We start from the raw sequence: 15,692 nt of genomic DNA, 5'->3' as shown, positions 1-15,692 counted from the left end.
TAACGACTGGGGCAAACACAGATCCAGACAAGCATGGATATACACATGCACAGTATGCAGAGATACACAAGCATTCAGTCTTTTTTAATCTATATTCATCTAATTAGGGGCACACCAAAACAGATGAACTAATTGAGAGTGCACAAACATACAGCATTCATTAGTAGCCTGGCAAGATGCTTTTATTTGACTCCAGAACATTTTGAAAAGTTCCATTTCTCATATCTCACACTTGAACTAATGGCTGTTTGTTTAACCATTGACTGTCCATGTAATTAGTGGGAAAATAAAACCCGAAACGCAGTTCACAATGGATAATTCAATCACTACTAGTCCAAAACAGATCCTGTTGTTCGATGGCAGAAGTTTGCCATTATTGGCTAGGCGTGTGGCTGTCGAAATTAAGTTACTGTCTTTACAAACCTGCTGTTTTAAAAGTGAATCTGCAGATTTTACAAATCAAAGTCTATTTACAGGTCTTGAGAAATACTAATAAATATCTTTTAAAAAACCATATGAAGCCTTTCGTGGTTCCAGAGGGAGCTCATCAAAATCAGATAAACTGCCTCAAGTGATGCCACTCCAACGTCGCTTGAGGCTGAAGACTATAAGTTTAAAATTGAAAAAAAAATTGGGGTGTGGAGTCAGAAAAAAAGTGAGATACCAGACTTCTGCTGCATGCTTCTTATCTTTGCTTTTGGCAAGCAGGTCAAGTCACCATTACCCGCTCCTTATAGCACACCCAAATCTCCCACTGAATTGCTGGTGTTGGAGATGAATTGTGGGTAATGTAGGCAGCAGGTTTTGACAAGAAAGAAGTATATGTGAAAAACGAAGATGACATCTCTAGTTCTGTACCTTTTTTAACGGCCCATTGTGAATCCTTCGATGCAATAAGAGCGCACTGCCATATCAGTGGAGTACATTTTGAAAGAAAAAAAATGTGGCTACTTAAAAATAATAAGCTGTATGAGTTTTCTGTGTAGAAGCCAAAAACAGTAACTAACGTCACAAATCTTAACCAGATCTTAAAGGGAAACTTCACTCTAAAATCAAAAACACATATTTTTCCTCTTACCTTTAGTGCTATTTATCAGTCTAAGATTTTGGTGTTATACAGATCAAATAAACCTCAACAGTAATGTCTCTTTCCAGAAACAATGACCCAGTTACTCAAGATAGTCCACAGACAGTTTCATGCAGGAACTAGTTTCTATCTACCGAACTACACTGTATCAACAAGCAGTGAGAAGCATGCATCTACTGCTAGCTCACATAGCACTGATACAGTTAGCTGGTGTAGATCTGTAGAGAGAAACTACTTCCGAAACAAAACTGATCACAACAATGTCTGTGTATTATCTTGAGTAACCGGGTCATGATTTCTGGGAAGAGACACTGCAGTTTTTAAAGCAAAGCAAAGCAATCTAGATTTATAAATAGTACTACAGGTAAGAGGAAAAATATAAATATATATTTTTTAACTGCTCCTTTAAAATATTATTTCACATCATTCACTGTGACACTTTCTAATTGTCTCACTTGAAGTAGTTCATTTGTTAAGCAGTTTATTTAACCAATTTTATTTCCTCCTCTGTAACAATTAAGCATGAAATTCATTATGGATTATTAAATTTCTGTGTTATGAGGGCAGCAGGGGCGTCCATGACATAGAAGGTCTGCATAACAAATGCAATAGCCAATTTTCAGTTATTTTAATCCATCAAGGATGTAGAAATTTAGGATTTTACAGAGATTGAATTAAGAAGCTATATTGGATAAATACAACTTGTAGACTGTTGGCTCAGTTTGTGTGTTAGAGGCTAAAATATGCTTTTAACAAGTATGGTAACATTAAAAGATTTTAAGCCCTGTGCTATGGTAGTCGATGGAAGTGATGATTTTGAGATAACTTAATGTCATTTACATCATAACTAGAATATTTTGAAATATTGAGAACAAATTATGTTGTCCTGTCACTAAGTACTGTATTTATACCTTTTCACTGTATTATTTACTGTAAATATGTCTGTCTGGTTTGATTTATCCAGTGCAGCGAGATAGTATTTTTCTCACATGGTATCAGAATAATACTATAGGGATTGGCAGATTCATATATTAGCATATTTACATGTTTTAATGTAGTTTATTTTGCTGAATGTGATCAGTGTGATATTTATAATCAATGTGAGAAACTTATGGTGCTAATCAGATATTGTGTAGAGTAAAAACAGGGCACTTAGGTGTTATCGGCCAATTGTGGAAGTTTACGGCCTTCAAACTAGAGGCTTAAGACTGTAAGACAGTAAATCTGCAATGTAACCAAGAGTCACTTCATAGGGCTGCTCTGTGGATTTACTGATCAACTGTGTAACTCATATCAAATGAGTCCTCAATATAACTGTACCAGAAAAATGGGTCCATGTCTCAGTAGCCTTGTACATGATTTCTTATAGAAATAATTTTGAGTTGTTGAAGATGCTGGCATGTAATCTAGCTTTGCCCTGCACATATTAGTTAGTTCTTACAGGCACTATCCACTATTCCAAAGACATGAATGATACACACATTATTTTTCTCCATGTGCTCATTTCATTGACAAGTTCAGTGTGATAGAACATCAGCCATGAAAGGTTCCATATCCTTTGACTGTATTCATCATTCATGAAGCATTCAGTGTTTTCTGAAAAAGTATTAGCCTCTTCCCCCAGGGAGGTCAAAGGTCAAGTATCAGTGACTAAACACACCCCAGGAGCTGATTGGGATTCATTGTCTTGCTCAAGGACACTTCAGCTGAGTGGAAGCTCATTGAGTCTGTGAGCAGATGCCTGCATTTCAAGCTGATGGACAGCTTCCCAAATCACCACGTCTGCCCTAAATATGATTTGTAAACTTTCATATCACCTGTACACTAAAAGCTACCATCTTTAGTTTGGTGAAAAATTCTCATCTCATGTAAGTGATAGCTCTTCTATGCACGATGATGAGGATATTTCCAGAGAATGAAAAATAATATCTTTGGATTATATAATCCTTCTCATTTGTGCCCTGTCCCTCCCATCTGTGGCCTTATGATGACACAGAGATGGAAATTCATCTTGCTGTGTCAGGCTTGACAAACATTCTGCTCATGAATGGAAAAAATACAAAAAAAATATATATATATATTACAAAGCGCACTCCCAAGTGAATACACACTCATATGCACTCATAGACACAGATGGAAGCACAGATAAACATGAGCACACACACACTGTTCCCATCTAATCTCCTGAGCTCCCAGAGTTCCTGGCCCTGGGCCATTAGAATGGGCTAACCAAGTACAGAGGGAAAAGGCGAGAGAGGAGGAATGGGGGGAGGCAGTGAGTTGGAGGGGAGAGAGTGGCAGGCAGAGAGGGAGAGTAAGAATAAGATGAAAATCAGGAGGGAGGGAGGTGGAGAAAAGGCAGGAGACATGGAGACAGTGAGAGGGAGGGTGCTTGTCTTTGGGAAATGGAAATCCTTTACAATCTAAAGTGGTTTCCTCTCCCTTCCTTCCTCCATCCTGTGCTCTGTGCCCTCTCCCTCCCCCAGAGCTCCCACGCTGCTAACTAGAAAACTGTCAGTGTATTTAACATTGAGCCCACTACAAAGCCAAGGATTTCACAAAGAAAATCTTTATATTATTTTCAGAGAACAAAGCAAAAGATCTGCTTTCTTTGTTCACTGAAATGAGAGTGCATTTAATGGTAATTCTCAGGATAATGTTTCTTTTTAGGGCTAACATTTTAATGTATCTATGCATCATATATTAATATATTTACATATTTTTGCAGAGAAAAACATCAACTTTTCAGGAACAAAAAAGCAAGGATGCCTTGAAGACGGTGCACTGTTGCGTCCACTGAATATGGCTTGAGGGGATTTTAAACGCCCGGGAATCATCAAATTTTGGAATAATCATCAAGATGAAGTGAAAACGACCCCAGAAATTTGGATCACAAAGCTGTCACATGTCGACAGTGTTGTACTAACTGACTGAACACCATCCCCACAGACTGCAAAGGAAGAAGACTTTATTTATTTACCTGTCTCCCTGTCTCTCACACTCTCTACCTATCTCTGATTCCCCTCTGCTGAATCTTCCTGAAAAGAAGAGGCTGTCTGCTAAATCATCAGTTTCAAGGGGTCCCCTTCCTTTTCTGTCAGCCCCAGGTTATTTTTTACCCCCTCCCTCCGCCTCCCTGTGCCTCCTCCCATCCATCCCTCCCTTTCCAAGAGAACTCTCTGTGCCAATTTGTACTCTCTTAGTCACGCTAAGCACTTATCTTGTCCCCGCTGAATGCCTCTGCAATCAAACCAACACTTATCCAGTTGTAAGGCATTCTAATGGCCGCCTGATAATGAAACTCCTCCATTGTGAGTTAACAACTGACTGAGAGATGTATGAAGTCTATATCACAAGCAGTGAAATTGCTGATGAGGGCCACAGCCTGTAGAAATCACCTATTCCGCTACAGCTGCAGTATTCTGTTCGTTAAAAAATAAGCATAAATTTAAAGCTGCATGTATATGCTTGTGCTTTGAAACAGTCGCTCTAATGTTTAGAATTCAGAAAGCCTTTGTCTGGGGTATATAGCGCCAGATCCAGTGCCAATAATACCCATTACTGCTCACGTGCAAACACTGTTTTTAGTCACTCACGAACACACAGGCTCATTGCTTTCACAAGAAATCTTTTTTTTTTTTAAATGGGTGTCGCCAGGATTTTATGTAACAGTTGTGTCTGGAAAAAAATAAGTAAATAATAAAAAGATAGCACTACCACTTTGAGCTGCAAACATATGTAAGTAACTCATTTTGATTTTTTAATCTGATTTTCACACATTTGTTATTAAAAACAATCCCATTTGTTACTCCCCAACACATTGAAGCCACTATTGTCTTTAAAAAGGGCACATCACCCAGGGGCACGGACACCATTCAGACTCTTTTACCTTTTGTCCTTGCATATCTTTAGCTAATCTGTATTTGACCCACTTTTATTTAACATATTTCATGTGCACACACACAAAACAGCTCATGTCGCAGCTGCATGCTATCACAGGTGGATCTTCCGGCTACAAATTCAAACTTTCATTCTGTTGTGATTCTTAGTTCACCACATCAGCCCATAAAATGTGACAGAATGTAATTAAACCATGCTGTAAACAGTCTGAAGTCATTAACTGATGTTGCAAAATATCTAATGACTTGCTAACTACGAAGTGGCGCACCTTCAGTCATGTATTTTTACTTGCATTATTAAAATGGGCTTCATATTTTATTTATTCAACTTTTTACCTGATTTTGGAGAGAAATCTAAAGTTCTCATAGTTAACATAGACGGCAGATGCACACAAAGTTCTGTTTATACTACATTGGGTGTTGGCATATATGTATGTGTTCACATCTTTTTCAGTGAGTATGTCCATGCAGTCATACATTCTGAAATCTCTACAAACAGATTATGCATCCAGAATCTGTGGGTGATGGGACAAGAGTTTATTATTGTCAGTGTTCTGGTTTCCATTTGAAGTCTGCTGGTGGTCTGAGTAGGTGCAATGGTATGGCTCACTATGTGTTTTAACAGTTTTTGGACACAAAGGAGCTTGATGACACAAAGGAAGCTGTTATATTAAGCTTTGACTTTACAGGCAATAAGCGTTCATTTTTCTATGGGATTAATTACCATAAAAACATATAAAACATCACCATTTTAAATCAGATTAGGGTTAGTTTTTGTTAATTTGTAAGCACTTCATGTAAATGGCTTTTTTTAACATGAAATGTGATCTTAAATTAAAAAAAAGAAAGTATTTTCCATTTATAAGTCATACTAAAAGAAGCATGAAGCCATAATTGGCAAACATAATAATCATGAGCTGGAGCACCGAGACTGTATAAAATCAGGTTTTTAAACTCCATTTCAAGTAACAGCAATGAAAAAATTTAATGAGTTGAGAAAATGGAAGAATAACTGATAATTATCAGTGGGTTTATAGAATCTTCTGCCTTCCCTTCGGCTGCACTGTAATGATGTCAGGACAGGCATTTCAATATGCTTTGAGAGCTCAAAGCAATATTTGATTATGTGATGCCAATGCAGGTACTGGAATTATGAAGTTTTTAAGATTTATATAACTAGGTATTTAAAAAGATCCAAGATAATAACTAAAGTAAAAGAGTTTTCAGAGAAGATTCAATGAAGTTTGGTGTTCCTGTTATAATGTCGAGACGGGCACGACGGAAATCATTTGCTCAAAATATTTTATCCTGAGTAATCACAACAGATGAAGTCTTTGAATTTGCATCAACACCGCTGCCATCGCTATCAATCAGACGGGCTTTTCCTTCACTCATACTATTGAGGCTGATGCGCTGATTACAGGGCATTTGTGCTGTTGTCCCAAACCATGTCAGTATACCTTTGAGTACAGACCTGGCAGATGAGCGGCAATCATGCTGAACACATGCTCTTGTGTGCCTCTTCAAAAGCAGACGACTACAATCATATTGATTAGTGCTTTGTTCCAACCACTCCAACAATCAAGCAGCACCCTCATCAGGAGACACTTGAGTGAGCCTCATTCACCACAGAGAGTATTTGAAACACATTGTAGCTATTGTATGGTGTTCTCCGTTTGGATTTGGCCAATGACAACAATGCCAACATCTTGCTTTCAAAAGCTGCTTAACTCGGAGTATCATTAGGGCACAATCCTGAAATTGTCATCATAGACAAGTTAAACAAAATAAAGGTACTCTAGCTGTGCATCATGTAGGTCGATTAAAGGATGACATGGTCATTTTAGCAGTCAATACTGTTGTGTTGTATATAGTGTGTAAACCCATGCTATTACCACACAGCTAGATACACAATTCTGAGGCAAACATATGGACTTTGCACAACAGTACATGCAGCACAAGTTGAAGTAATTTGTTTTAATTTGACGTCACACCGTCTGATGACAGAAATTTGAGCCCATTATAAAAACCTTTGGACTGATTAATTGGGGATGCAGAGAAGTACGAGAGGAAGGGATATATAACAACAAAACCACTCCTCACAGTCCACTGATTGGTCTTCCTGTACGCTGCCAAGTTTTATAAATTCTCAACTGATGTTTTCCAGATGCAAATCTCATATCGGAATGTGAGTTTGTGAAGTGTATGGTGACTTTGGAGGGCTACAAATAACTCGACTGGATGCGATGGATTCCCACTCACCTTTGCATTGATTGGTGTTCTTGTCTAGGATGGCCTTTGTTGACACAATCTTCCCATATCTGTAAAAATAACAATGAAAAATTCTGATTAGACATTAAATGAGTTTTGCTATTTTTAACAGCTGGAGCAATATCTTTGAGTCTTTTGCATGCTGCATGGCTGCAACGTGGTAATGTAGGTCTGTGAGTCTGTCGATCCACCACTTTGGTTAAGAAATATTTCAACAACTTGATCACCATAAAATATAGAGACGTTCAGGATCCCCAGAAGGTAAATCTTAATAACTTTTGTGACCCCCCCAGATTTAAGAAATTTTATTACCCGTTAAGGCCTTATTTTTATATTAATGAATTCAGTGCCTTTAAGGATTTATGGATCGGCAGTTCGCGTCAAAATTTTGGCAAAACTACTGACATTCCCATCAGCCTCTGCTTTGTTAAGTGTTTAGTGCCAATTAGTAAACATTGAATGCTAAATAGAGATGGGGAATATGGTCAACATGATACTTGCTAAACATCAGTCATTTGCCTTGTCAGAGTGAGCTTGTTACCATGCTAGCTTTAGCATTAGGCCCAAAACACCATTATGCCTGAGTGTAACAAAGTTGTGTCTAAATAATAATAATGTATTTCATTTATTTAAGGGACCTTTCAAGGACACCTTACAAGACACTGTTAAAAACAAACAACAGTGTATCCATAGACCATTAAGTCAAACAAAGCAGTAATATACAATAATAAGTGAATCAAATAGACAAAGTCATTATTAAAAACTGCATTATCAGCGCAGATTTCAATGTGTGTGTGACCAACAGATCAGACCATTATGCATGCCTAAAAAGATGTGTTTTCAAACAGGATTTGAAGGTGAAAAGGGAATCAATATTGCAAAAGTCTCGCCTCGACTTAAGAAATGTTTATTCTCTCTAAGACAATATTTTTAGGTGTAATTTTACAGATATTTCCACAAAGTTTGACTCCAATATGATACATTAAAATAAAATTCTGTATTCTGTAAAAGTCTGACCATAACACAGTTTCTCAGGTTATGCCCAGGAGACTCCACCTTATCACAGTTAAATTTTCTATCTATTCTTCTATCTGTCCGTTCTGCCATTATCGGTTCCAAATCTTACCCGCAGGCGTCAGAACACAGACAGCACTGTCTCATAAATGATGATAATAACTAGACATCTGTATGGCACCCAGTCCTGCTTGGAGGGGCTATAAGAAAGACAGACAGCCTCCATACCTCTCTCTATCTGTTCCCTCTGCCAACTTTGAATGTATGTCCATTTCGCTACCTTACTCTCTTTCTTACATTTGACACCTCTGCCTCTCTCTTTGTCTCCGTCCCTTATTTCCCCCTTCATCCCACTTCTATTCTCCAGCTCTCTGTTCTCAGAGAGAAGTTAATAATGTTTCTTATCAGCCTGGTCTTTCAGTCCTCCTGGAAGGAGAGGAGCGAGAAAACAGAAAACTGAGAAAGAGGCAGAGAAGGTACGAGGAGAGAGGGAAAAAAAGGAGACAGTGAGGAGGGGGGAGGGAGAAAAAGACTGAGACAGAGAGCTTGGATCGCTGAGATCAGCCTGGATCACTGCCTAGCTCTGTGGATGACACTTTTTAATTAATGTTTTAACACTGCTGCACAATGACTGACTGGCTGGCTGAGTGACTATCAAACAGATTGACAGACCGACAAGCTGGCTGACTGGCGAGCTGACTGGCTGATGGCCACAGGTGAGGGAGGGAAGCATATTCCCTCTTCCCTTTTTGAGAAAAGAGGGAGACAGAGAGGATAGAGAAATCAGGAGAGGAGACAGTGTAGGAGGTTACGAGCCGAGAGGGTGAATAAAGCGAAGGGAGGGGGAGAGAGAGGGAGAGACTCGGAGGAATGAGAAATAGATGAGGAGAGGGAGAGCAGTCAGTCAAAAGATAAAAAGAGACACTGAAGGCGAGGAGGAAGTGAAGTAGTCAGGGAGCGATAGGGAGATAGTAAGAGGTGTTTAATAAAGAAGAGATCATTTAGTTGTCACCATCAGGAGAGTCTCTGTCAGCCAACTGCTTCTGTCAGTAAGAAGACGAGAACAGAGACTCGCTCGCCTGACAGCTTCACATCAAACTCTATTGGGACAGGAGACTTTAGAAATAAAGACAGAAAAAAGGCTTTAAAAGCCTGCTATCACACATAACATGACAGCTACGCAGCTTATGATCTTGAAATTGGTAGAAAGAAAAGCAGCACTTTCTCAGACAATGCTCAATTTTCATACATCTTCCTGCAGTTTAAGATATTTTTAGGCTATTTACAAATCCACCAAATTTAATGTTTGTCCCTTTGTGTCTTTCTTTTTGTTTTTTTTTTTTACAAAGTCATGTCTGGTGGTAAACAAGGTCTTTGGCCCGCGGTTTTGGGTAGAAATCCAACTGTTGCAGACGTAGAAAACACTCTGAAAAAAACAAGGCAGGACTAATCGCCCACACACATACGCAAAGACAAACACACATGCAGACGCACGCGCGAGGCAACATCGCAGATCAAAAACACCAAAGCGGTAATCACACACATTACACACACCATCTGGCATTACCCAGCTCTTTCTTGACTTCAGACTCAGTGTGATTCAAACTTAGTGTCTGTGTTTTTGTGTGTGTGTGTGTGTGTGTGTGTGCATGTGTGTGTGTGTGTGTGTGTGTGTGTGTAAACATCTACAGCGCATGAGTGAATATGCCTGTTGAGTGAGTATGAATGCATGACAAAGATCTCATGCACCATCGGTGTTTTGGCAGGTTATTTTTCCCGGCAGAAAAGTGAAACATTTCCAGACTGTTTGTTTGTGTGTGTGTGTGTGCGCGCATGTAAAAGAAAGACAGTGAGAAAGACAAAGAGAGAGGCACCTGGCCTGACACATTATGAATCTTGAAAAAATATGTTCACAGTTGTCACAAAGTGGAAAACAAATACAGCGTATATTTCCTGCGTGGTTGTGTTTGTGTGCGTGTTATCCGCAGATCAATGCCTGTGACGTATGAGTATAAATCCACCTGTCCGTTCTCTAGATACACAACTTAGCCAGACTGAAAAGCAAAACAAGAAGAGGAGAGGAGAGAAGGATGACACCATGGCCTTTGGGAAATGTCAAATTACAGCAACACTGACTGCGCCATCAAAAAATGGTACTCTCCTTTTGGCTTTCATTTAGTAGTAAAATTCCATTTTATCCGACAGCTACAGCGATCTGCTATTGTGGTGAAGAAATGGAAGAATGCAATGATAATAGATCAGATGATGAATTAAGGGAATGAAAGGAGAGGAAAAGTGCAGAATGTCCTGTCCTGTCTACGTCCCAACTGGAGCCATTTCACTGATTCCAGCAGAAGCTGGAGCGAGTTGAAGTAACATCGACCTGCACTTGACCCAATGGCTATGACACACGAGAAACTCATAAAAACTATCCAAATACTTACAAAATAACAACAAAGGATTACAAGGAGCCAGATGGTTAGGGTTAGCACTTCCTTACTCGCTGTTGTGCCAAAGAAACAGTGAGTGAATCCGTTCTGAGTGTGTCATTTTTTTCCATTGGATGCAAATCGTGACTACAGAGTCCATAATAGGGGTGAAGAGAGAAGTAACAGAGGAGCAATTTTCCAACATGTTTGACAAAGTGATCAAAACCACAGCTGGATCTGTAGTTCTGTAACCAAACTTTTCTCATCCCTGATTTCTAAATATAAAGAGGCATATTTGGTGTCATTTTATAAACAGGATCACATGAGATGAAAGGTTATTTCTAGTCTGCTCAGTTGACTCATATTTTATGTCTTCCCATTCTTCCCCAAGTTGAAAATATTTGCCATTAGCCCCTTTTACTCAGAGATCACACTATAGAGCTGCTATGACTATATATCCCTTCCATTGTGCCTTTACATTTTGACACAGAACCGGCAACATCATGCCGCTCCAGTGTGTGATTTTAGATAGCCTGTATGCACTGGGGAAGCAAAAGCGACGTGACAGGCCAGGCATTTAAAACAACAGTGTTGGCCTTTAGTGTGACATAGAACATATGCGTCGTCAGTGCTATCTAAACAATAATAATGGCATAAGACGGCAACAATAATCAGTTACTGTCCCTGTTATACGGTGGGTGATCTCGTCTTTTGCTCAGAGGTCAAGGAGCTCCCTGACCCAATATTTCTCCCAATTTGCACAATTTAGAGCCGCTGTTGTTCTTTTTTGAACTGTTAAAAGCTGCTTTTTCAATGTCCCGGCGTTGGGTCGCAAACATAACCAGTCCGTTTTTATTCCAAACTCGCACAATAGCGATGCATTGTCAGTTCTTTTGGCATATGTGCACATGAAACAGCACTGGACAGTGTCAGGTGAGAACACAGCCGGACAGAATCGGTCGCGTTGTTATTTTACGCCGGCTGACAGCACCTGATGTCTCCACATGATACACGCAGGGATGGTGTCACTTGCGACGGAATCTGTTGCATAAGGAGTGTGTAGAGAGCATAATGGTGCCTATAGGGTGGAAAAGTAAGTGGACAAGGAAGTATGGTGTATGGGTTCCAAAAACAAACGACTTTCATGCAGAATTTTGGTGTTCGCTTCCAGTCTAAATGTGATGTTTTTTAAATCTAAACCTATCCACCTGTACCCAGCATGTGCTGACAGTCCAGCATTGGTTGCCATGTGCTCCTGTTATCTATACATAACCACGCGCTGCATCATCTCACCATGTGCATTTTTTAACATCATGGTAGCAGCATCCTGAAGCGTAAACAGCAGACGCAGACAGATACCTAAAAGGTTATAGATACACATGGAGGTCCACTGACACAACTGCGACATGTGATGAGTTGGGGTGAGAATGTGCTGACAAAAGACGTTCTCAAAATGTCATACCCGTCCCACCCATAGTCCTGTCCTGCTGGCTGTCCTTTTCACACAGACGCCGGTTTGGTGCCGAGACAGCGGGGTGGCATAACAGTGCAATGAGGCGGCATAATGGTGTGATATTCCCACCTTGAACAGGCATCATAAAAGGGGCTATAGTCATTCCCATCCAGATGATACCACTTTTACACCCAAACCTGTTTCCCTGTGTGAACAACAGAGCTTTTACCTCAAGAACAAGAGTTCAACAGAAAATGTCATCATTTGATTTTTACACTTTTCCTGTGTTGTTTGTTTTTAGGCTATTATGTAAAATTCTTCAAATTCATAGCTTTTTTTCCCTTAGATAACTCCTAACCCTGCTTGGTATCTATATTTGTAAAAAGGCAAACTTGTTTTCATATCACAAAGTACTCGTCAGGAGTAGCTGGCTAGCCTTACTCTGCTTTCTTTGGCTTCATAGAAATGCTACAAAGCCCTACAGAACAGTAGAGAAGACCTTTTAGGACCAACTATGTCTTCCTCAATACACGGAAACTCCTCAGAATCTCTGCCAAAAGCAAACTTTTGATCCCCCCCCCAAGAAGTGCAATACACAAAGAACAGTAAGACCGCTGAAATTGACAGTATTTTCCAAACTGTCGAGATTTAAGGAGGAATGTCAATGCAAAACTCAGAGCACCCAGTTTTGGCAGGCTTGACACAATCTGTGTGCACCCTGGCTGCATGTGTGTGAAGTGTTAATGACAGTCCTCAGAGGGCCCCTACAGCGTCAGATCTGTGTTTTCATTTCCTTGTGGAGCACCGTCAGCCTATGGATGCTCGCCGTTTGATGTCTACTGAGCCAGGGCTGCCACCCGCACCCGCACCCACACACGCACACACAAACAAAAACACACGCATCATTGCTACATCTCTCCAGGATGTTTGTGAGTGTATATATACATTATGTATATGTGCACGATCTGAGTGTTTGTAAGCTGTGTGTGTTTTTACTAAGACTGGTTTGTGTCTGAGTGTGTGTGTATATGGGCGTGCATGCATGAGTGTACAAGCAGGTTGGTCTCTGTGTGTGGTATCCCCCTAATTGGGGATCCAATGCAGCTGTCTTGTCTTTTGCACTTCCCTCATTTTTCCCCACTCTCTGCCAGTTAGACTCAGACAAACACAGAGGGAGGGACTGAGCGAGTGCAGTGCTTCAGAAGTCTTCCAACTCATTCCCCATATCTAGTTTGACCTGTTCAGGCAGTATAAAGGAATGAAGTCTTAGTGTGTTTCTATGATGAAAAGGCAAGGTGCTGTATATTCAAAAGTTAGCTGGATGTCACTGAAACATTAAGTTTATCTGCCAAAAGGGCTTTCAATGAGGTCAAAATCAGCAGCTGCAAGGCACTCTGGTCAGGGGTACATACAGGAGTTGGCATTACAGTGCAATAACGTGGGGAAGCTATTCACAAGTTTTAACAAAAAAAAACAGTCTATTTCTTTAAAAAAAAAAAAAAAACATTAGCTGATGTTTTTTTCTTATCAATATTTTCCCTTCATCCGATAATACTGTGAGGTAGAACGTGAACTTTTGCAGTAAAAGATATGTCAGACTAAAAAGAGGGGAGTTACTCTATTTCATATACAGTGGAGGGTAAATTGAGTTTAGATGACTTTAATCTCCTCTACATCGCTGGCCATAACTCTTTGGAGAGCTCAATACCTTCTCCATAAAGACTCCTAAATATAGGCTTCTTTTTATCAGTATAATTACACTGAAATTACACGTGAAGACATCAAAGCATTGGTGAAAGAACATGACTGTTGACGCAAAGGGTCGGGTTATGCTAGAGAAAGAACTAGTTTGTACAAGTCGTTGACAATGTCAGAAGGCAAAAGTGTTTATAGCTGTTCCAAACGGCCACACTTACAGGCAGGGTGAAAAGCCAGTCATTATAGAGAGGAGCGATATTTGATAATAGTTCAAATGAGGAAAATGGAGCATGCTTTCAGACTCTCCTGGAAGGCACTCATAGTGTTGGACTCGGTTATAAACCCAAAAAGTGACAGAAATAGATGTGTAAGGGATGAAAAAAGAGAGCTAAAGAGAGAAGTTCAAAGCCTCCTTACTCTCTCATCTTTGCTTGAAGTGGGTGTGAATGTTGTATCATCAGTTTCAGAAAGTTACCGAAATTGTCAGACGCTGTTATGACACAGAGAATGTCGGAGGAGCGAGTTTCTGAAATTATATGACCATCCCGCAAGCACCTCTGATGAACATACCCCACGCATACTGGCAGATTTACCCTGCTGATTTGCAGCTTTTGCATCTGGTGGGGTATGTTGCTTGCAGGATCTGACAAAGTTAGAGCTGTAGAGAAGATCAGTGATGCCATTTGACATGTATGACATCAGCCACTATTATTTATTGGCCATGCACACTTTAGGTACACCGACAAGGATGCTTTCACTCAATGTGGCAGATTAGAGTTCTTCTCAGGACTATGTCGGCATGTGCAGACTATTTGATTGACATGTGCCTCACTCTCCAGTTAGTTTTGGTTCACCGGCTAAGTGTGATAAATTACTTGTATCATGCTTACTGGGGTGACCTAATAACATAAGGCATATAGGGCTTTTTAATTCAATTCATAAAAAATACTTAAAATATTTGGGAAAAAAATCATATGTCTTCCCTCCCCCTTAAAAAATACCAGAGCTGGAGAAAAAATGATAGCATAGAATCACAATATTTTGCATGGCAATATCAATACATGGACACCAAATATATTTTACTCTTGTTACATAAATTATTTACATGCAAATACAAATTAAACTTTTGGTAGCCTACTAGAATTTTAAAGATTCATCACTTTTTCAGTCCACTTGAGACATTTTACTGCAATGAAAAGGACTGATGCAAGATGAACTGACTGAAATCTTCTTGTTTGTTTTGATTTATTTTAAAGAGCTTAGAAATATAGACATTTATTTATTTTTATGTGACAACTGGGCAAACTCCATTGGCTGAAGATAATGTTATGATCTGAAGTTCCACAACAATTCACCTTTAGGTGTAACTGTTTTGTCAACTACTGTTTCCAAGAATACACAGTGACACTGCAGTTTTATCAACAATCTTCTGATCAGACTCAGCTTGAATAATAAGACCCACTGTTTGAGAATAGCACAGTGCCACTCTGTTTACAAGGAATATATAATTTGCCATTTTGCCATTTGCCCACTGGCAAGTGCTGGCTTTGCACCAGTGTTTCAAACCACAAGGTATTTATATTCAAAATTGACACTGACCAACAACTATTCAAACAAAAAGTTTGCGCAGTGTTACCTAAATGTATTCTACTTTTGCTTACAAAACAGTCAGATAATTAGATGGATGGAATCTATGTTTGAAATACTGGATAAAACATTTCAAAAGAGGGCAGAATTTCTAGGGTTCAGTTTTCGCATCAATCAGCTGCTACCAAAAACATCAGGGACATTCGTGTGACGCTTGTCAAATTTACATGAGCCAATCTGCAGGTTTTAGAGCA

General features: G+C 39.6%; 1 protein-coding gene across 2 annotated transcripts in view; it reads right to left on the bottom strand.

Annotated features, from left to right (window-relative positions):
* Positions 1-15,692, bottom strand: part of LOC121945586 (RNA-binding motif, single-stranded-interacting protein 3-like) — a 142,320-nt gene that overhangs the window by 79,364 nt on the left and 47,264 nt on the right. For both annotated transcript variants that reach the window (XM_088084033.1, XM_042489832.2), the window contains exon 3: positions 7,249-7,307. In XM_088084033.1, coding sequence (XP_087940159.1) covers positions 7,249-7,307 — 59 coding nt within the window. The remainder of the gene's footprint in view (positions 1-7,248; positions 7,308-15,692) is intronic.

The sequence above is a fragment of the Plectropomus leopardus genome, chromosome 11 (assembly GCF_026936395.1).
Source record: "Plectropomus leopardus strain MGB_pleo_1.0 chromosome 11, ASM2693639v1, whole genome shotgun sequence".
NCBI classification, from domain to species: Eukaryota; Metazoa; Chordata; class Actinopteri; order Perciformes; family Serranidae; genus Plectropomus; species Plectropomus leopardus.
The sequence above is the reverse complement of the archived record's forward strand: the minus strand, read 5'-3'. Positions and strand labels throughout refer to the sequence as shown.